Raw genomic sequence first — 20584 nt, 5'->3', positions numbered from 1 at the left:
CAGTTAAATGTGTATTCATTGAAACAGTGGAAACATAATTTGTTCTTGCAAGTGGCACTTATGTTGTCAGTAATGACAAAGAATGTAAAAGGCTAAACCTCAGGTGCTTGATCAATGACTGTGCACAGACACACCCTCTCTCTCCTCCCTCTCTCCACCCTCCCTCCCTCCCTCCTCCCCGCCTTATCACTCCAGTTTCTCCGACAGTCTTCCAAAGCACGGCTTCATTCGCGTCGACTGCCCAGAGTCCGCGAATACGGTCCTGCAACAACCAGCAAGCTCACACAAAGAAGAAACCCAACACCTTGTAAGGTAAGAGGAGCCCTCATGCTCTTCCATGTATTTTCATAGAAGCAGAGACTGGTGTTTGACAGGTTTTTCGGGCACGCTACTCATGGATTTGGCTCCTTCCTTGTTCCATTGATGTTAAAAGATAAGACAGACATTATTGTCCCAAAGGACATTTGTTTTGGGGCACATACAGTGTCTGCTGTTAAAATACAAATAACAAACATACAGAACAGACACAGGCACACACGCACACACGCACTCACATAACCTACAATACACAGACCGCCATCCACCACTAAACCGCTCATTTTTAGATATGACGGTCCCTGTGCATTGGCTCATTCTCTATTCCTTGGCACAGGAGATTGCAGAAATGTGCTCCAATGTCCGCCATGTACCAATGGCACAGAGTTTCAAGGTGTGTCAAACCTGCAAGGGAAACGTTTATGATAGTAGTGGAATGCTTTGAGCCTGACTGACTGTTGGTTCGGATTGATAAGAGATCATGTATAGACTACCGAGGAATGAAAAGTCCCGGAAACTCTTCAGAATCAGAATCAGAATGGGATTTATTCGCCATGAAAGTTTGCACAGACAAGGAATTTGCTTTGGCAGGAAGGTGCATAAAATGAACATATAGGGACCTAACATTTTAATATGTGGACTATCTATACTAATATCTATACTACTACTATCTATCTATACTTAAACTTCCCAAAGAAAAGCTATTGGCTTGCATACCCCGCTAGAAAACAGAAAGCAAGGCACCTTTCCCCCCATGTTGACATTAGAAAAAGGCAAAAACAACTGTGCAAAACCAACAGGGAGTCATTACAAGTGTTTACATAGTAATTACCGGTACTGATTCTAGTTTCTTCTTGCTCAATGTTCAACTTACTGACCAAACAGGTACAGCCCTAAAATGAGCTATTCATGCTATAATATGGTAGATCTGGGGAATATTGTATAGCCTACATATTCACAACATAATTTTTTCTGCACCCAGATTGAAATCGATGTATTTGTCGCCGTTTTTTGTCACTGACGGACACATCCGTTGTACCCTATCTTTCCTCCCCTCCTTCCTCATCCTGGATTTAGCTGCAATTACATTTCCAAACCCTCCCAGACAAGACATTCCTCTCCCGGCCACATTCCTGAGACCTGGAGGTTGAGACATGTCTCTCTACAGCTTCGGGCTGGAGCCCTTGTCCTGCCACGCCTGGAACAAAGACAGGACGCGTGAGTTAAACTACAAGTGCAAACCAGTCCACCTGCATTCCCCTCTCTCTCTCTCTCTCTCTCTGTCTGTCTCTCTCTCTGTCTCTCCACCTCTCTCTGTCTCTCCACCTCTCTCTCTCTCTCTCTCTCTCTCTCTCTCTCTCTCTCTCTCTCTCTCTCTCTCTCTCTCTCTGTCTCTCTCTCTCTCTCTCTCTCTCTCTCTCTCTCTCTCTCTCTCTCACTCACACATACACACTCAAACAAACACACACATCATAACCTCCCTTTCAGTACTGATGAGCTTGGATCCTCACATTACAGAGGAAGTCCTTTGAGTAATGGACCCTCATTAAAGTTGTCTAAATGTTCCACGTGAAGATTAGATTAGCGACTGTGGAAATGGGATATCTGCAGTGGGTGAGTGGCTCTGGACTCAAGCAAAAGGCTTCTAATGCTTAATCTACCATATAGTATTATACAGTGTCATGGCCTGTGTTCTGCTAGATAGCTTTTGTCTTGCTACACGGTATTGTCATACAGTGTTGAGTGACAGGTGACAGGTGACAGACTTTCAATTATTTGGAGTGAAGCAAGGTGTTAAGATGTCCCCATGTCCCTCCACAGAGATCGCTGTGAGTCCCAACAACAGTGTGGTGAACATTTATGAGAAGAAAGGCCAGGAGTGGGCGAAGATCCACGAGCTGACTGAACACAGTGGACGCATCACAGGTACGGTGACAGAGATTAGTAATCCCACGTCCACTAGAGGTCACAAGCAGTTTCCTTTACATGGTTATGAATAAGACCCCTGTTCTGGTGGATTTCTAGACCAAGCTGCCCTCACGCAGTTGCAGGTGCCGAAATGTCATTGAGAAATATTGAGAAACCGTCTGATAAACGGGTGTTGAGTGACTGACGAGCAGTGCGACGACACATCTGACATCGGTGACAAGTCATCTTTTACCAGGTGTGGACTGGGCTCCGGAGTCCAACCGCATCGTGACGTGCGCCTCGGACAGGAATGCGTACGTGTGGACCCTGAAGGACGGGCAGTGGAAGCCCACCTTGGTGCTGGTGCGCATCAACCGCGCCGCCACCTGTGTCAAGTGGTCTCCCCAGGAGAACAAGTTTGCTCTGGGCAGCGGCGCTCGCCTCATCTCCGTCTGCTACTTTGAGAAGGAGAACGACTGGTAAGAATCGGACTTGGTCGTGTTTCTGGTCCTGTTAACAGAGGGGAGTTGGCCCACACGCAGTGTTTCTGGTCCTGTTAACAGAGGGGAGTTGGCCCACAAGCAGTGTTTCTGGTCCTGTTAACAGAGGGGAGTTGGCCCACACGCAGTGTTTCTGGTCCTGTTAACAGAGGGGAGTTGGCCCACAAGCAGTGTTTCTGGTCCTGTTAACAGAGGGGAGTTGGCCCACACGCAGTGTTTCTGGTCCTGTTAACAGAGGGGAGTTGGCCCACACGCAGTGTTTCTGGTCCTGTTAACAGAGGGGAGTTGGCCCACACGCAGTGTTTCTGGTCCTGTTAACAGAGGGGAGTTGGCCCACACGCAGTGTTTCTGGTCCTGTTAACAGAGGGGAGTTGGCCCACACGCAGTGTTTCTGGTCCTGTTAACAGAGGGGAGTTGGCCCACACGCAGTGTTTCTGGTCCTGTTAACAGAGGGGAGTTGGCCCACACGCAGTGCCCCAACCGGTGTTGTACCAAAATCGGTGACCGATCGAAAACTGTTACCAGGAGTCGCTGTTCTAACGGCAGTTTTCGATCGGTCACCGATTTCTTGATGTCTTCCCCTCTTTCTCTGGATACATTTCCTGTCTATCTCCAACTGTCACAGTCCAAAACAATACATATCTACAAAAAAAGAGTATGCAATACTGTAACCTTTGATCCCCACCAGGTGGCTCAGTAAGCACATTAAGAAGTCCATCCGCTCCACAGTGCTCAGTCTGGACTGGCACCCCAACAACGTCCTGCTGGCTGCCGGCTCTGCAGACTTCCACTGCAGGTCAGGACAGGGGCACAACATTATTTATAAAACCCTTATGTGAGACTCTCAGATAGATGTGCATTTGCCAATAGATAACAGGTCATAGCAAAAGCCCTGTTAGTTCCCCCACTTATCTGTGTACCAAGATTTTCCTCCCTAGCAGAAGTGCCAAAGACATGCTGATAACAAATGCCATTACTATTTTGCTTATTTGCATTATTTCCCTTCACCCCCTCCCCATCCTCCACCCTAAATCCCCCATGTCAATGTTAGAGAACAAGCTCTATATATTAAATGAGCTCATGCCATGTCGACGGAGCCGAGCATTCGAAAAAAGCTGTCCCTTTGAGTTAACCCCTCCCCCCTCCACAGAATCTTTTCGGCCTACATTAAGGACCTGGAGGACAAGCCGGGCCCCACGTCCTGGGGGTCCAAGATGCCCTTCGGGGAGCTGCTCCTGGAGAACAAGGACTTTGGAGGCTGGGTGCACAGTGTCTGCTTCTCCCCCAGCGGAGACCAGCTAGCCTGCGTGAGCCACAACAGCAGCATCAGTGTGGTGGATGCCAGCCAGGGAAAAGAGTGAGTAACAGGGGGGCAGGGCCACTTCTGGTTGGTGCCAGGAAGATGGAAATGGCTGATTACATCTTCCTGAGAAGAGGTCATTGTTAAAAGACAGGATCGGCTACCTAGCTGTGCTGTTGTACAGAGGGACTGTGTGGCTACACTCCTTGGCAAAACGACGGTTGTAGAAGTAGCCTACAGGTTAGCTTTGTGCCATCTCCTCTGGCGTAAAAGCTCTAAGAGTTGTGGACTGAGACAGAACTTGACCTTTGACCTTGTCTGTTTGCAGGGTGACCCAGCTGACCACGGACCACCTCCCTTTTCTGAGTGTTCTCTATGTGAACCCCACTGAGCTTGTAGCTGCGGTGAGACGCCATGCTCTTTTTGGCTGTCAGCCTCTTTCTCATTCTGTCTCTCTCCTACACACGTACACATACAAACAACTGTAGTTCAAGACAAAGTTGGTCTTTTTGCGTGTGTGTGAGAAAGAGAGAGAGATGAACAGAGATAAATACCGACGGAGACACAGTTGGTCTCTCTCCCTGTCTCTGTCTATAGCTCTCCCTCTCTCCTCCTCTCCCCTCTGTCTCTGTCTCTACCTCTCCCTCTCTCTCTCCTCCTCTCCGTCTCTGTCTCTGTCTGGTATCTAAAAGCTTCATTCTGAACAGGCGGATGACAGGAAGTGCAGGAGGTGAGCCTCAGTAGACAATGGATGGAGGTCTGGACAGGACTATTACCAGATACTGTCCATCCTCCACATCAATAGCTAGGACTCTTTTAAGGTCTCAACCATCTTTATTGATTCAACAACATCCATAACAACCCAGTCAGATGTCTGCATTGCAGACACCGCAATCCAGGAGAACAACTCATGGAAAACAGCACAGACTATTGTTGTATCTAGAAAGACAAATAAGAAATGGCTAAAATTAAACAGTTCACGCAAATATTATACAAAAGGTAAAAGTAAATCTATCAGTAAAATAGCAAGTGCACTGCTTCACTAAGTCCCTGAGAAGGACAGACATGTTTTCCTAGCACTGATAGAATCCAGTCTACTCTCCAGATCACATTCTTCCATCCTCTGTTCCATCCCAGGGCCACGACTGCTGCCCCTACCAGTTCTCCTACAAGGGCGTGGGCAGTCTGGAGTTTGTTAAGAAGCTGGACATTCCCAAGCAGACCTCCAAGGGCAGCATGTCCGCCATGCAGCACTTCCGCAACCTGGACAAGAGGGCCACCGAGGACGACATGAACGAGCTGGGAAACAAACACCAGAACAGCATCACGTAAGGGTTAAAGCACCAGAATAGCATCACGTAAGGGTTAAAGCACCAGAACAGCATCACGTAAGGGTTAAAGCACCAGAATAGCATCACGTAAGGATTAAAGCACCAGAACAGCATCACGTAAGGGTTAAAGCACCAGAATAGCATCACGTAAGGGTTAAAGCACCAGAATAGCATCACGTAAGGGTTAAAGCACCAGAACAGCATCACGTAAGGATTAAAGCACCAGAACAGCATCACGTAAGGGTTAAAGCACCAGAATAGCATCACGTAAGGGTTAAAGCACCAGAACAGCATCACGTAAGGGTTAAAGCACCAGAACAGCATCACGTAAGGGTTAAAGCACCAGAACAGCATCACGTAAGGGTTAAAGCACCAGAACAGCATCACGTAAGGGTTAAAGCACCAGAATAGCATCACGTAAGGGTTAAAGCACCATAACAGCATCACGTAAGGGTTAAAGCACCAGAATAGCATCACGTAAGGGTCAAAGCACCAGAACAGCATCACGTAAGGATTAAAGCACCAGAACAGCATCACGTAAGGGTCAAAGCGACCGTAAATGCTTTATGTGCCAGTAGGATGATTTAATACAGCTGCACCAAATGTATGTCTTCATATGTGTGTCCTGCAGTCAGCTGTGTGTGGTGTCTGGAGAGAAGGCCAGAGTGGAGACCTACAGCAGTGTGGGTTTGGACGGAGCCCTGGTTCTGTGGAACTTCAAGGTAACAGTCCACCAATGAGACGCTCTCTGTTCCATACAGTCCACCAATGAGACGCTCTCTGTTCCATACAGTCCACCAATGAGATACTCTCAGTTCCATACAGTCCACCAATGAGATGATCTCAGATGACGTTTTGTAAATCAGCAGTAGGTTAATATAGCCACCATATATGTTTGAAAGTGACATGGTTTTTCTTTTTTCTTTCTGCAGCATTAAGTATGAAGACTAGAGAAACCACCCACCCTGCACTGGAGACTTTTTCATATCAGATCTAAAGGTCACCAATTATAATTTGTTGTCAAAAGCAACAGTTATTTGCGTTCTGTTGCAATTGCCTATGGAGAAACAGGCACTGCATCTGAATGGATTTGTTTTGGACTTGTGCCACCATAAGTTAATGGTTCAGATAAAGATTGTGCTTGATAATTAAAATCAATAAATCCAAACTATTTCATTAAAAATATGCTGTGTACTGGATGTTTCTTTCTACAAACCTTGACTGTCACTGATGATTTTAGTTTGTGTCACTATCACCTTTCTCTATCAGTCATCTTAAAGGAGACATTCTTTACCTAAGTAGGCTACATGTTCTGTGTAAAAGTAACTACTGCACAGGAGCCTCATCAATCACTGACTGAAAAACATTGAACAACATCTGTGATTTGATTAATCTACAGAAACCCTTTAAATGAAGATTAAAAAAGGACTATTACTCATGAATCCTCCTCACAGTGCAGATGGTGCAGGTGTTTATATAAGTCAAGTGTGAAGGGTTCGTTTCTTACTACTATTTTATAATACCCTTCACAATCTTGTTACAGCTGTTATTATCTTGACATCATACATCCCTACAATATAGAATTTCTCTTAATTCATTTTTAAATAACTTTACAGCCATGTGACAAATGTCTACCTGAATTTTTCTAAAAATATTTTCTGCTTTTTTATGGATTTATTGGACAGAGACAGTTTAAAGACACAGGAAATGTTTGGGAGAGTGAAAGAGGGGAAGACATGCAGAAATGTCCTGAGGTGGAACAAACAACTTGGACTGCTAAGATATGTGAGAACATACTGTCGAAATATGTACTGGACATGAATCTGTCTGTGGTCAGGGCATGTGGTGGATCCCATGTTAAATGGAAGTTAACTGTTTTCAGTTTAAACTCTGATGATGGACTGAAACAGCATTGACACAATCCAGGTCTGACAGCTGTGGCCCAAACAAAGAAGATCTTTTAACAACATATTTACATTTATTGGAGGTTTTTATTAAAATATATATATTGTTTCAGAGTGTATCCCCATATATGATTGTATGCAATTAGACACTTCTATCTAATCATATATTTTACCTTTATATACCTTCTATATTTTGTTGTTGTTGTATTTTATTGACTGGTATTGCCATGTTGTGCTGATTGTAAAACATAGTAGTTAATTATTTTGGTTAATTTTATATCAATTAAATTGGCTAAAATCTATCTTAGTATTCATAAGATTATAGAAACAAATCCAGTTAGATTTTAATGAGAAAGAGTTTGTATGTACCCAGTGTCGAACGATCGTGTGGGGACTCGAGGGCGCTGACCAGGGTGCTTATCCCACCGCACCGCACCTATCGAGAGAGTATATGTGTCTGAACAGACAAACACTTCAAGACCCTGTTTAGCGTCAACACCAGCTGGGCAGTATTCGTGCCTACATGACTGGTCGCGATTCCCGGGGAACTCACCTGAATCTAGGCGTGGGGCGCTGAGTGGATCTCTTGGTCTCGAGCGAGGGGCGCACAAATGGGCGGTAGGGCAACGACTGTCTTTTCAAATTTTTATTTGCAGATTATAGGAACAGAAACAAAAGTGTAAAAATAAAATAAAAAAGGAAGCTAACCTCTTTTACCAAGGCCGACAAAGAAAATAAGAAAACGCGGACCCTGGGTCACTAGAAAAACAGCAAGTAACAGATGGTCAGTACAACTGAAAAAAAAAAAAAACTCTTTGCTAAATCAGGCACAGGTGGACACAACAAAAAACAAAGGCTCAGAAAAAACTTTTACTGCTCGACTCACGACTCAAGAAGTACAGAGAGAGTGCTCTTTTCTTCACCCACAACTTTCATTCTTATATCTTTCAATACGGGATGGCCCTGTCTAGACTTTGGGCCATAGATGACGCAGGTATCTGTCTATTACACAGGTTTCCTGTATTCTCCAAAAGGTCAAATGTGGTTTTATCTATGCAAGCATTTCCTAACCACATCCTCTGCATCTGTCATACTGAAACATTCTGCCTTAAACCTCTACACATTAGCAGTTCTACATATCTATTTTAAGATGCACATCTACAAAGTATTTAAAATTCAAAAAAGGTAAAAAAGGTTCCAAAACATCCATCCATCCATCCATCATCTTCCGCTTGTCCGGGGGTCGGGTCGCGGGGGCAGCAACCTAAGCAAGGAGGCCCAGACTTTCCTCTCCCCGGCCACTTCCACCAGCTCTTCCTGGGGGACCCCGAGGCGTTCCCAGGCCAGCCGAGAGACATAGTCCCTCCAGCGTGTCCTGGGTCTTCCCCGGGGCCTCTTCCCAGTGGGACGTGCCCAGAACACCTCCAAAACATTTGCAAGCTATTTCTTAACATTCTTTAAAACATATGCAAGCACTTTCTTAAAAAACATTTGCCAATGCACATTCTTTCTAATAAAACACATGCATATGCTAGAGGTCAAAACTTCTCTGGAAAACACAGAACTTGATATAGGTATGCACGGAGAAATGCAAAACCTTTATATATGTATGCAAGCATCTACAACTTTTTAATGCACAACTTGTATATACGTGTGCACAAAGTCAAACACATTAGCCAAATGCACATTTTTCATTAATAAGCATTATTCTTTTTTTTTTCCTCAAAATTGTTTCTCCAAAGTCCATCAAAACGAAAGCTTCTTTAGGGGCGTTCGACACCAGCAAAAAAAATCTAAAACGTTTTGTTTTTTTTGGTATTTCATAAAATATTTCAAGGATGCCAACCATAAAGCTCAAATGTAGATACATATACTATTTGTAAGTATATGGCTAATTCATATTTCATTTAGCTGTATTTAAATTGTAATGAATATATCCGTACATAGTGTATTCACTAGGCTGAAACACTGGTGTGATACACTCATCCTAGGTCTGACACTGTTCTCAGCATGTTTTATTGGAAGCCAAGAGTTGTGTATAAGGCAGGGTCATATTTAGACAACATAGTTTTCATCACAAAACATGAGGGAGATCCTTTCCTCAGGACCATGTCGATGGTGGCCCGTGCTCTGTCCTTCCTCACTGCCTCCACCTTCACTGCCTCCATCTCAGCATCGTTGATCACCCTCTCCTGCAGAAGTCCGTCCAGCAGATCATCCAGGACAGGCATCGTCACTCGCTCCACAAACTCCGGTCTTGTAGAGCGCAGCTGCTCCTCTGCAGACCCCTTCTGAGCATGCTCAGTCTGCCTGCCTGATGAGGAACCTGGTTGTGTGGAGAAAACCCACATGTGTTCAGCTGTGCTGTGCTGAAATGATTCTGGCATCAGGTCTGTAGACTTTGCTGCCAGTCATTAACATCAGTAAAGTACTGCAGAAACAGAAGCCAGAATGTGGCTTCTGTTTGAGGATGTCCTGTACCTGTTAGTGGAACACATGCTGCCCACACCTGCTCTCCTTTTCCCCCTCTCTCCAGAAGCCTCAGCTCCACCTCCTCTGTGTCGGTGCTCAGAAACACCTGGAAGGTGGGGTGGTAGTTTGGACCGTAGTTCCAGTGGACCTGAACACGCTGAAACACAGATGAGAGCAGCTAAATCTGAACCATTTACAACCATCTGTCAGGTTTGGAGGAGTCTAGGCTAATAGGTTAATAAGATAAGAATGTTTTAAGGGAAACTAATTCATAAGAAAACAAACTCAGATAATATAACGGTTGTTTTGAGCCTAACGTGACATCATCAGACAGCATTATTATTTTATGGTGAGTGAGTTTACCTTAGGTTGGATCTTATATCCCTCCACATCACAGCACAGACTGTAGACTTCCCCATGAGAGAGTGTGCAGTCTGAACACACATCTATGTAAGAGCTCTCTCTCTGCATTCTCTCTACCTGCACAGGACAATGTATTCAATTTGTCAGCATTTCACTCTCTTGGCATAGCTCACCAACTTACTTTTACCTTTTATTAACCCCTTTGAATTCACACTTTTCAGTGCTAGTTGGCACAACCATAACAACTATGAATTCACACTTTTCAGTGCTAGTTGGCACAACCATAACAAATGATATACTGATGTGTTTTGGGAATGTTGGAAGGACTGTACCTCCTTTTTCAGATATTATTTGGATATTATATATTTTTCTTCATATATTATTAGATAGGACAGTTCAAACTAGACAGGAAAGTATGGGGAAAGACAGAGAGGGGAAGACATGCCGAAATGACCCAGGCTGGAATTGAACCCAGACAGCTGCATTGTGATTCACCGGAGCCCAGGACTGTACCTCTTGGAGTGGCACGTTCTGTGGTAGAACAATCAGGTTCAGACGGGGACGCTGGGGGTTGACTAATTTGTGGAAGGGCAGCACCTGCCCCCTGGTGGTGAGGAAGGGTATGAACCGTCTCACCAGGCCCCATAGGGACAGGTCTGTGATGTTTACCACCACATGTGTGTCAGTCACCCTCAGGGGAGGCAAAAGCTCCACGTTATCACCACTGATATGAGCCACATACAAGGATTTAAGACCCTCTCCTGTAAGACAGCAATGTTTCAGTCAGCAGTATTTCAGAGCCGAGTAGGTTAAGCGTGGTATTACTGGGTTGTGAGAGGTGTGGAACTCACCAGAGGGAATCTCACAGTGTGGGAGGTGCAGCTGGCAGACAGAGCCCTGAGGACAGCTGATGTTGAACAGGGGTCCTGCAGGGGTCTGGCCTGTGGAGTGCAGCAGACCTTCGTCCCATTGGACAATTCTGTAATGCACCTCCCCCTCTCCCTCCATCTGAAAGACCAGACCTGTCAACCTGCACTGGAACACACCTGCATGGGGGCACTGGAGCCTGGGGGACACAGGACAACAGTGGTAATCACCTTCATGGTAAAAATACAGAGGAGATGAATAATACATCTGATACCAGGGAATTGAACAGTCACCTGTATAAAGTCTCTGAAGGTTGTGAGATGAATTCAGGTTTCACAAACGTTAGGGTCTGGAAAAAAGAAAACAAATCTATACAACTACAAACCTTACTCTGCAATACTGTCAATACTCAACATTGTTGTATGCCATTTGAATAAATTTTGATACTGAAAACTTCCATCTCATAAAAAAATGGACTGTGGATTATAAAAATAACCAATAAACCCTGAATTATATCATAATTAAGACTCAGCTTCACAAAAAATAAGTATGAAAGTACCTTAACAGATAATCGGGTAGTCTACGTACCGGTCCTTGTGGTTCCCTGCTGTGTGCAGGTTCAGGGTTTAATCTGGTGTGTGCAGGTTCAGGGTTTAATCTGGTGTGTGGAGATTTGTGTAATTTAATCTTTGATATGAGGTGAGAAAGTCCGGAGATCTTGGGGCCATGGTCAGATTTCCTCACAGACCGGGGAGGAGCAGACCAGGAAGCACCATCTACAGATTTTGGCAAATGGAATTCGATGACTTTTCGCCAAAATTCCATGCTGAATAATTTTTGTCATTTACCAACGCATTAAACAAAGTATGCATAAAACTGACTATAAATATGTGTTTAATAACTGACTAATTAATACATTTGATTTAAAATAATTTATGAATTAGATAAAAAATTGGTTGCAGCAGAATGAAAAACGAACAACAACAGTTTTTCATTTGGAAATGTGCATTAATTTCAGGAAAAAAATTAACATAATACATGTATATTCAACAACATAACATATAACAGTTAATGTGCACAAAGAGAATTTTACTGTACAAAATGGGATTTTCCATTTTCACTCATATACTCAATCAACGATCCACCTCTCACACACATTTGTCTATCAGAAGATGGTCAGTCGGAATGTTCGAAATGTTACGCTGTGAGACTCACATTCGAACGAGATAGACAAAAACGATATGACAAACGCTTTATTATGGCTTCAAATGTCCTAATGAGGAGGCTAACAAGTAACACTAGCAGGTAGTAGCATGGCTACTAGTATTATGCTAGGTTGCTAGGTAACGGAAGCTAACTAAAGCTAGCTAGGAAGAGTTCGTATTTAGAACTCACGCATCTAAAGGTGAAGATGCGTGAGTCCTTGAGTTTCAAACGCACTACCAGCAGAGGGCGTCAACCACGGCCCATCATATGTCCGTGTTGTGGTTGGCGGCCCCGATTTGCTGGTGATAAATGTGCTAGGACCGGCACTGCTGACGTGAAAGCACGGATCGTTTTGCAGTACTGTCCTCAACGAGTGCTGCCGTGAGCTCCTCCGCCGTCCCAAAGCACTCACAGGCGGTCAGTCTCACAGCCTCGCGCAGCCTCGCGCAGCACTGCTGAGTCCTTTTGAGTATTTGAGTTGATATTTCAGTTTGTGTGACTATATTTGAGCATTCCAACATCCTCTCAATCCTCTTAAACTTCTTCAACTTTCAAATCCTTCTTCTTCCTCAATCCTTCAGCTACAGCCACCATTGAAACTTTAAAATGTTTTTTTAATATCACTTATGTTTCATGAGTTTTTCAAACCGTTTCTGAGATTTACATGGGTGTGTATGTGAGAGCCTAGAGTGCTGACTGAAACGCTTAGAGTGGAGTGGAGGTTGCTTTTGATACATCTCTCCTAGGGCGCCGAATGTGCTAGGACCGGCACTGACCATGACCACGGTGACCGGGAAGCGTGAACGTGAACCGTGCAGAGCCTTGAACTGAGCTGAACTGATTAGAACGAAACAATAAAATACAAGACAAAGACTTTAATGCTTTAATTTACTTTTGATGTCTGAAATAAACGGATTCAAGATCATTATATCCACGTCTCCTGGACTCTTATTTAAATCACGCGTCAAGATACAATCTTGTTGAATTGTTGCACCCCTAGTGGACACATGTTTATATTTTTGTCTGTATCTGTATAGTTGTGTGTTGGGTATTGTCTCCCCTTCTGTTTCTACCATCTAAAATTCAACATTCAATTATTATGAACTTACAGTTATATATGTGCTAGAGCTGTAGGTAGTACAGTAAATAGTCAATACTCACACATTGGCGGGAGGAAGTTGTAGCTCTCAGCTCTTGCCACAGCCAGTCGTGACGTTTCTCCACTAACATCCATGTCAGGGTAAAACACACCTCTACTGTTTCCTGCCAACATCTCCTCCATCAGCCTCTCTTCCTCTGCCCTCTTTCTCTCCTCTATCTCCTCTATCTTCTCCAGGATCTCTCTGTCCATCTCATAGTGGCCTCCTCTGTTTCCTGCCACCATCTCCTCCATCTTGTCCAACAGCTCAGTGACCTGTCTGTCATCACCCCTGTTCTCATTGTTGAGGACATGATACCTGTTCCCACAGTTCTCAACAAGCCACTGGAGGGCCTTCCCTTCCCTCTCAATGTACTGCTCAATGGTTGTGTCTCCCAGACAGTCCCCATAGGTGAACAGCACTATGGTGTGACTCCAGACTCTCTCACTGAGAAGCTGCAGGTGTCCCGCTACTGATATTCTGTATTCCTCTGTGAATGAGAATAAGCGATGCAAGTCTACTTTCAGCTGTATGACCAGGAGGAGAGTGTGGGGTCCTGGAGGACACAGAGACACACTGCGTACTATCTCCTGTTTAACCAGTTCATTAGACCTCTCTACAGGGAGATTCCTCTCCCATCCTAGAGTGTCAACCACAGTGACCTGCCTCCCTGCTACTTCTCCCTGTCTCTTCATACACTGAACAGCTGTCCTCTGGTCAAACTCCTCTCTGCCCAGGATGGTGTTTCCTGATGAACTCCTCCCTACATGTTCCATCCCCAGCAGCACAATCCTCAGCTCTGAGAGATGGAGGGAGTCACCTGTCAGAGAGAGAGAGAAACAGGGAGAGAGAGAGAGACAGGGAGAGAGAGAGACAGGGAGGGAGGGAATGATAGATGCATCAAACAGAGAAAGTCAGATGGAAAAAGACAAAAGGGAAAGAGAAATTGCATTTTCTTTGTGAAGTTTACAAATGTATGAGTTTAAAGGTGTTGTTGACTGAAGCATCTATACCATGTAGCAGAGCCAACAGACAAACCACGTACCATCACACCTTTCCCCTACACTAGAAAGGGGGTTTTCCCCCTTGTCCTTATCTCCAGAGCAGGAGCTTCAAAGCTTCTGGCCCAGCATGGGGTCAGAAGGTAGACCAAAATGGCCTTACAGTATGGAGACAAAGGATTTTAAGGAAGAACTAACTTTTCTGGATTTACAAACATATTCTCAAGGACTACATGGCTCAGGGACACTATTTCAATGACAGTAGTTGATGTGTTATAATGTATGCTTTCCCTTTAATGCTGTGTTGATATAATTTGATGTTAATGTAACTTCCTTTCCTGTTATGATAAATCAGTCAATCTTGATATCAAAATGATTCTAATCTACAAACTAAAACATTTATTAATGTTGTATTGTTATATTTCGAAGTATAAGCAATACATGGACATTTGAAATAGCTGAACTCTGAAAAGTTATCAACCACTTCACACCCATACGTCAATCTCAGGATGGACGCCCAGGTGGGAGTAACTGACCAATCAAAGAGTTCACCTCCAAAAGGATACCCCCCTTTCTCAAGGATTATAAAACCTCGACGCACAAGCAATCCTGGCTTTTTCGCAAGGATTCACCGGAAGTGTTTGCGACACATCTGACCTATCCTTCTCAATCAGCAACTCACTGGACCACGAGGAACTTGAACGAAAGATTCCTTTGCTCTAACCGTTTGACAACGACGAACGGAACTTTGACTCTTCTTCTTCAAACTGACAACAGTAACTGCGATATTGCTACATTTCTTACTTGTGAACATTGGCATATTGTGATTTAATTTGTTACGTTTTATTTTAGTTTGCAAATGATTTAACCTTACTTTTGTTAGGATTAGTTAACATACTCTCCCATTGTTCTACAGAAGCCTCTCTCTCTCTCCCTTCCCCCTCCCCACGCGCTCTCAACCTACCATCTTGTACCAACCCTCATCATAGTTTAGGACCTACTGTTTACAGTTCAACTCAACTCACTTTCAACTAACCTATAACTTCTCTGGTATTTGTTCATTATAATTACATTTCCTTAAATAAATCATTGTTTATAATACTCGCGTTATCCCTCACGTTATCTGATCTGCTCTACTTTCATAGAATTCACTACTTAAGATTAGACTGATTATTACGAAGGCTATTATTTCAATATTATTCAATAAGGTTTCCTCTGTCCCTTTAACAATAAGAGGTGGTGCCCCCAAGAACTACATACTTTATCATAAATTAAGTATTACTAATCTTAAACGAGCGAACCCCGCTACAACCATATGGTGATAATGTGAGTCGCAGAAATAATCTCTGTTCAGGTGAATGTATCTTAAAAAACAATTAACTGGAAATACTTTATATACAATATTGTTCAACAGTAATTGAAATATTTTTTCATACTATAACCAGTCTCTATATATACAGTATATCATTTTACATTAGGCTATTCATACCAAGACTCTGGGTGGACACTGAAAGAAACACACCCATTAGTGATCTGAGAGTCTCTCTCTGTTCCTGCACCTTCATCAGCCTCTGTTGTGCTCTCTCTTCCTCTGCCCTCCTTTTCTCCTCTATCTTCTCTATCTTCTCCAGGATCTCTCTGTCCATCTCATAGTGGCCTCCTCTGTTTCCTGCCACCATCTCCTCCATCTTGTCCAACAGCTCAGTGACTTGAGTGTCATCACCCCTGTTCTTATTGTTGAGGACATGATACCTGTTCCCACATTTCTCAACAATCCACTGGAGGGCCTTCCCTTGTCTCTCAATGTGCTGCTCAATGGTTGTGTCTCCCAGACGGTCCCCTTTGGTGAACAGCACTATAGTGTGACTCCAGACTCTATCACTGAGAAGCTGCAGGTGTCCCTCTACTGATGTTCTCTCATCGTCTGGGAATGAGCGATGCAAGTTTTCAGGCAGCTGCATGACCATGAGGAGAGTGTGTGGTCCTGGAGGACACAGAGACACACTGCGTACTATCTCCTGTTTAACCAGCTCAGGAGTACACTCTACAGGGAGATGCCAGCTCCATCCTGGAGTGTCGACCACAGTGACCTGCCTCCCTGCTACTTTTCCCTGTCTCTTCACACACTGAGCAGCTGGCCTCAGGTCAAACTCCTCTCTGCCCAGGATGGTGTTTCCTGATGAACTCCTCCCTGCACCTCTCCCCCCCAGCAGCACAATCCTCAGCTCTGAGAGATGGAGGGAGTCACCTGTGTGAGAGAGAGAGAGAGAGAGAGAGAGAGAGAGAGAGAGAGAGAGAGAGAGAGAGAGAGGGGGGGGGGGAGTAAATGATAGATGCATCAAACAGAGAAAGTCAGATGGAGAAAGACAAAAGGGAAAGAGAAATTGCATTTTCTTCATTAAGTTTACAATCATGTGAGTTTAAAGGTGGTGTTGACTGAATTACTATACCATATGGTGATAATGTGAGTTGCAGAAATAATCTCTGTTCAGGTGAATGTATCTTAAAAAACAATTAACTGCAAATACTTTATACACAATATTGTTCAACAATAATTGAAGCATTTTCTTATACTATAACCAGTCTCTATATATACAGCGTATAATTTCACATTAGGCTATTCACACCACGACTCTGGGTGGACACTGAAAGAAACTCACCCATTAGTGATCTGAGAGTCTCTCTCTGTTCCTGCACCTTCATCAGCCTCTGTTGTGCTCTCTCTTCCTCTGCCCTCCTTTTCTCCTCTATCTTCTCTATCTTCTCCAGGATCTCTCTGTCCATCTCATAGTGGCCTCCTCTGTTTCCTGCCACCATCTCCTCCATCTTGTCTAATAGCTCAGTGACCTGAGTGTCATCACCCCTGTTCTTATTGTTGAGGACATGGTACCTGTCCCCACATTTCTCAACAAGCCACTGGAGGGCCTTCCCTTCTGTCTCAATGTGCTGCTCAATGGTTGTGTCTCCCAGACGGTCCCCATGAGTGAACAGCACTATAGTGTGACTCCAGACTCTCTCACTGAGAAGCTGCAGGTTTTTTTCTATGAATCTTCTGTCTTCCTCTGTGAATGATTCATACAAGTCTATAACCAGGAGGAGAGCGTGGGGTCCTGGAGGACACAGAGACACACTGCGCACTATCTCCTGTTTAACCAGCTCAGTAGCCCACTGTCGAGAGACATCTTCACTCCATCCTGGAGTGTCGACCACAGTGACCTGCCTCCCTGCTACTTCTCCCTGTCTCTTCACACACTGAGCAGCTGGCCTCAGGTCAAACTCCTCTCTGCCCAGGATGGTGTTTCCTGATGAACTCTTCCCTGCATTTTCCCCCCCCAGCAGCACAATCCTCAGCTCTGAAGTGGAGGGAGTCGCCAAAGAGAGAGGGAGGTGAGAGAGACAAAGAGGGAGAAATAGAGGAGAAACAGGGAGAAAAAGAGTGAGAGGGAAGAGACTAAATGTGATTGTTATAAATATACTTAACGATGGAAGGAGTGGTAGATTATACAGTCGAGGTAAATAAAACTGTTATTGAACTAGTGTGTTCTTCGGAAGATAACAATATTCATGTTTACACCTTCAAATGTAACCGTATAACTGCTAACATAATGCACTTCGTGGTTGTGGCTAAGTGTTTTAGGAGTGAAACGAAGACTGTTACCTGAAGCCATTGTTGATAATCCTTCTCCTTTCTCTAATCCTGTAGAGAACGGAAAGCTAAAAATATAAAACATGCCAATAAACCACATGACGTGGTTCCATGTGTGACCGCTGTTCTCCGTCCTCCAACTCAACCACTAGTCACACGCAGTTAGGGATGATAAACTTAAGCAATAAGCCCCAAGAGGCCGTGTTTTGGGGTGATTTTAGAACAGGTAAGGGGAGTTGTTAGGCACGACGCGAAGCGGCCTCTTGGGGCTTATTACTTTTCTAAAACTGTTACTACAAATAGTTGATATGGTTTCATAAATAAAGACAATTACAAACAAAATAGTTTAATAATAAACCGTTATTCTTCCGCCACTACAAAGTATAGTTCCTACATAAATCGTTGCCATGCAACAGCCAGATGGACACTTTGCCGTTTTTCACGGTGGCATAAAAGCGACGCAGCGTTTGATTTAGGCTGCTTTTGGTGACCGTCTTTAAGTCCATTTCAATCGCTTTCTCTGCGCACCAAGATTGAAAACAGCGGACGGCCCACATCGTCTGCTTTAAAGTGTCGGATTCATTCCTTGCCTTTGCCAACGCTTCGATTTCAGCCTCTGTCTTCTCTGCATGCAGGTCTTTTTAAACTCTTTCTCCTCCATTCTGTCAATAGTCTCCCACCACTCGTCAAACGTCAGCCCACCCAGCAAATCAAAATTCACAACAAATTCTGCCATTCTCTTTACGACTAGGTTGCTTGCTACCTTGTAACTTTGTGACATCTTTTTAAATTTGAAATATTCGATGCGCAGTAATATGGAATGTTAAATAATGTTATGAGGACAACTTGTAAAGTTATGCTGGATTTTACAACGGCATGGAACGCGATATAGCCAATCACTATCAAGGATAGGAACAACCAGTTTTAGAAAGTTTATTTCGACAGACATTCTCCCCAAATCTGTGGTAACCGTCGCTGTGATCGTATAGTGGTTTTTATTACACAATACAAACTCTCAAAAAACAGGATAACAGTGAATTACCTGCAACGGAATAATGCAGATGTGTCGGGGTTTCACTGAGAAACGGTTTCTTCCTAAAGAAGAAAAACATAGCTAGCATCAAACACGGTTAGCTAATCGAACAAACAAAAAAAGTTATATTCAATGCCAAATCAGAACAATTGAATAAATCTAACATTTTTTCACTAAATAATAACACTATATACACTTTTGAAACCATATTTGAATCAAAAGTTCTTCACCCAACTTACCGACAGACATTCTCTCCTGTGGTAACCGTCCCAGAATTCCAGTTTTGCTGCAGGCTGCATTACTCCGGTATTACAATAAAAAGCCAGTAGATGTCGTGAACTCCAAACAGTATGCAGTTATTTAACTACATATTCACATCGTTGCATACACCCCCCTTAAATTCTGCAAAATTTGGGAAGCACAACAAAAAAAAACTAACATAAAAAAATATACATTAATATAAGCATACAGAACAATCAGGTAAACAACATGAATCACGTGGAGCACCATCGTACATGTCACTCAATGAAAACCCTCCCCTAGGGAGTGTGTGAGGATGGGGCGTGTACCGTACCCCAAACTAAACACAGAAGGAAGAAATGCCTACTACACCTCTCATACGCGGCTCATACAGTCAACCCTGTAAACACTTGCTCTGTGTAAACCCTTTCCTGCTCATTCCCCTTCGGATCTAGAAGTCAGATTCGTCATGTCGATTAGTCTGTCTGGTAGCTACAGTCTCTGCTGGGCTAGGTCTCTGAACAATATTTGAAGCACCTATCGGGCTAGCAGAGGTCAGATGCATAATGATGCTGTCGGCTAACTGCTGACCTATCTGTTGAACTATGGTAGACATCTGACCGATTAAGTCTGTACTATCACTCAAGCTGGGAGTAGAAGTAGCCTACTCAAATCAAGCAACTTAGGTGGTTGTGTTAAGGCCCATATTGGCTACATTGTCTCCATTGACTAAAGGAACAGGATTTGTGACCTCATCGCTACTGACATCATTACTTACAAATGATCCCACATTTGGAAATGAAATAGGTAGCCCCAACACTCCCCTACCCCTGCCCCTACCAACATAGGTTGGAGTAAGCTGGGTTGAGACATACACAAAATGTCTCTCACCAACTCCATAGAAAGTTCATGAAGATCCTTCATCGTCTCTATCCAGGCACTCTACTTAAAACCAACACAATGGATCAGACTAGATTTGCGCTAGCCCCACCCACTGACTTTGATGGGCGAGTTTGACAGATAACACAATTAATGAAGCACTGCAACACAACACGTTGAGAAATTTAAATGTAAAATGTAAATGCAACACTTGCGAAATGTAAATGCAATCGACTGAAATACTTAAATAGTGAAATAATTATATATGTATTTTACATAAAATGTATTGGTATTTCAATCAGGAGAGACCTGGGATGAGTGAACGATGTTTATTACAGAATAATAAATGTACTATGGTGTTTGGAGCTTGAACCCCACGGGGAATTATATAGATCAACGGGCGGCAGCCGACGACCAATCGAGCCGAAGACTGAGACAGGATTACACTTGATAGCATGAACAAACTACACAGGGAGAGAA

The 20584-nt window shown here is 43.8% G+C and overlaps 2 protein-coding genes across 4 annotated transcripts; one reads left to right on the top strand and one right to left on the bottom strand.

Annotated features, from left to right (window-relative positions):
- Positions 1–176: 176 nt before the first annotated feature.
- On the top strand, positions 177–6537 carry zgc:86896 (uncharacterized protein LOC415190 homolog). 3 transcript variants are annotated; one of them, XR_010876398.1, is made up of 11 exons: positions 177–312; positions 1393–1533; positions 2137–2241; positions 2480–2702; positions 3412–3519; positions 3874–4080; positions 4352–4427; positions 4731–4753; positions 5161–5351; positions 5986–6076; positions 6287–6537. XR_010876398.1 is itself a non-coding variant. In XM_067232873.1 (10 exons), exons 2-10 carry the CDS (start codon positions 1470–1472, stop codon positions 6290–6292), a joined length of 1071 nt encoding a protein of 356 aa, XP_067088974.1. In that variant the 5' UTR covers positions 177–312; positions 1393–1469; the 3' UTR covers positions 6293–6537. The 3 variants fall into 3 exon arrangements, 2 of the variants coding, with proteins under 2 accessions (XP_067088974.1, XP_067088975.1); XM_067232873.1 differs by lacking the exon at positions 4731–4753; XM_067232874.1 differs by lacking the exon at positions 4731–4753 and having other exon boundaries at positions 202–307.
- A 2578-nt stretch (positions 6538–9115) lies between these two features.
- Positions 9116–19048, bottom strand: LOC136938126 (GTPase IMAP family member 8-like). Its single transcript, XM_067231386.1, has 12 exons — positions 18995–19048; positions 17965–18003; positions 16967–17659; positions 15829–16554; positions 13328–14125; positions 11549–11736; positions 11254–11309; positions 10945–11159; positions 10607–10854; positions 10094–10210; positions 9740–9887; positions 9116–9584 (listed from the first exon to the last, which is right to left on the bottom strand). The coding sequence occupies exons 2-12, from the start codon at positions 17972–17974 to the stop codon at positions 9274–9276; spliced, it is 3510 nt and encodes a 1169-aa protein (XP_067087487.1). The 5' UTR covers positions 17975–18003; positions 18995–19048; the 3' UTR covers positions 9116–9273.
- Between the last annotated feature and the right edge of the window lie 1536 nt (positions 19049–20584).

Source organism: Osmerus mordax, chromosome 3 (genome assembly GCF_038355195.1).
Source record: "Osmerus mordax isolate fOsmMor3 chromosome 3, fOsmMor3.pri, whole genome shotgun sequence".
Classification (NCBI taxonomy): Eukaryota; Metazoa; Chordata; class Actinopteri; order Osmeriformes; family Osmeridae; genus Osmerus; species Osmerus mordax.
Note: the sequence above shows the minus strand (reverse complement) of the source record. Positions and strands in the feature narration are given on the sequence as shown.

Excerpts from the sequence above, each read along its gene's own strand:
- LOC136938126 (XM_067231386.1), bottom strand. Across the intron at positions 10,211-10,606 it reads AGAACGTGCCACTCCAAGAG|GTAGAGAGAATGCAGAGAGA; the intron begins GTACAGTCCTGG and ends TGTCCTGTGCAG. Across the intron at positions 9,585-9,739 it reads AGCATGTGTTCCACTAACAG|GTTCCTCATCAGGCAGGCAG; the intron begins GTACAGGACATC and ends CCACACAACCAG.
- zgc:86896 (XM_067232873.1), top strand. The coding sequence starts at position 1,470 with ATGTCTCTCTACAGCTTCGGGCTGGAGCCCTTGTCCTGCCACGCCTGG. Across the intron at positions 1,534-2,136 it reads CTGGAACAAAGACAGGACGC|AGATCGCTGTGAGTCCCAAC; the intron begins GTGAGTTAAACT and ends GTCCCTCCACAG. Across the intron at positions 3,520-3,873 it reads TCTGCAGACTTCCACTGCAG|AATCTTTTCGGCCTACATTA; the intron begins GTCAGGACAGGG and ends CCCCCTCCACAG.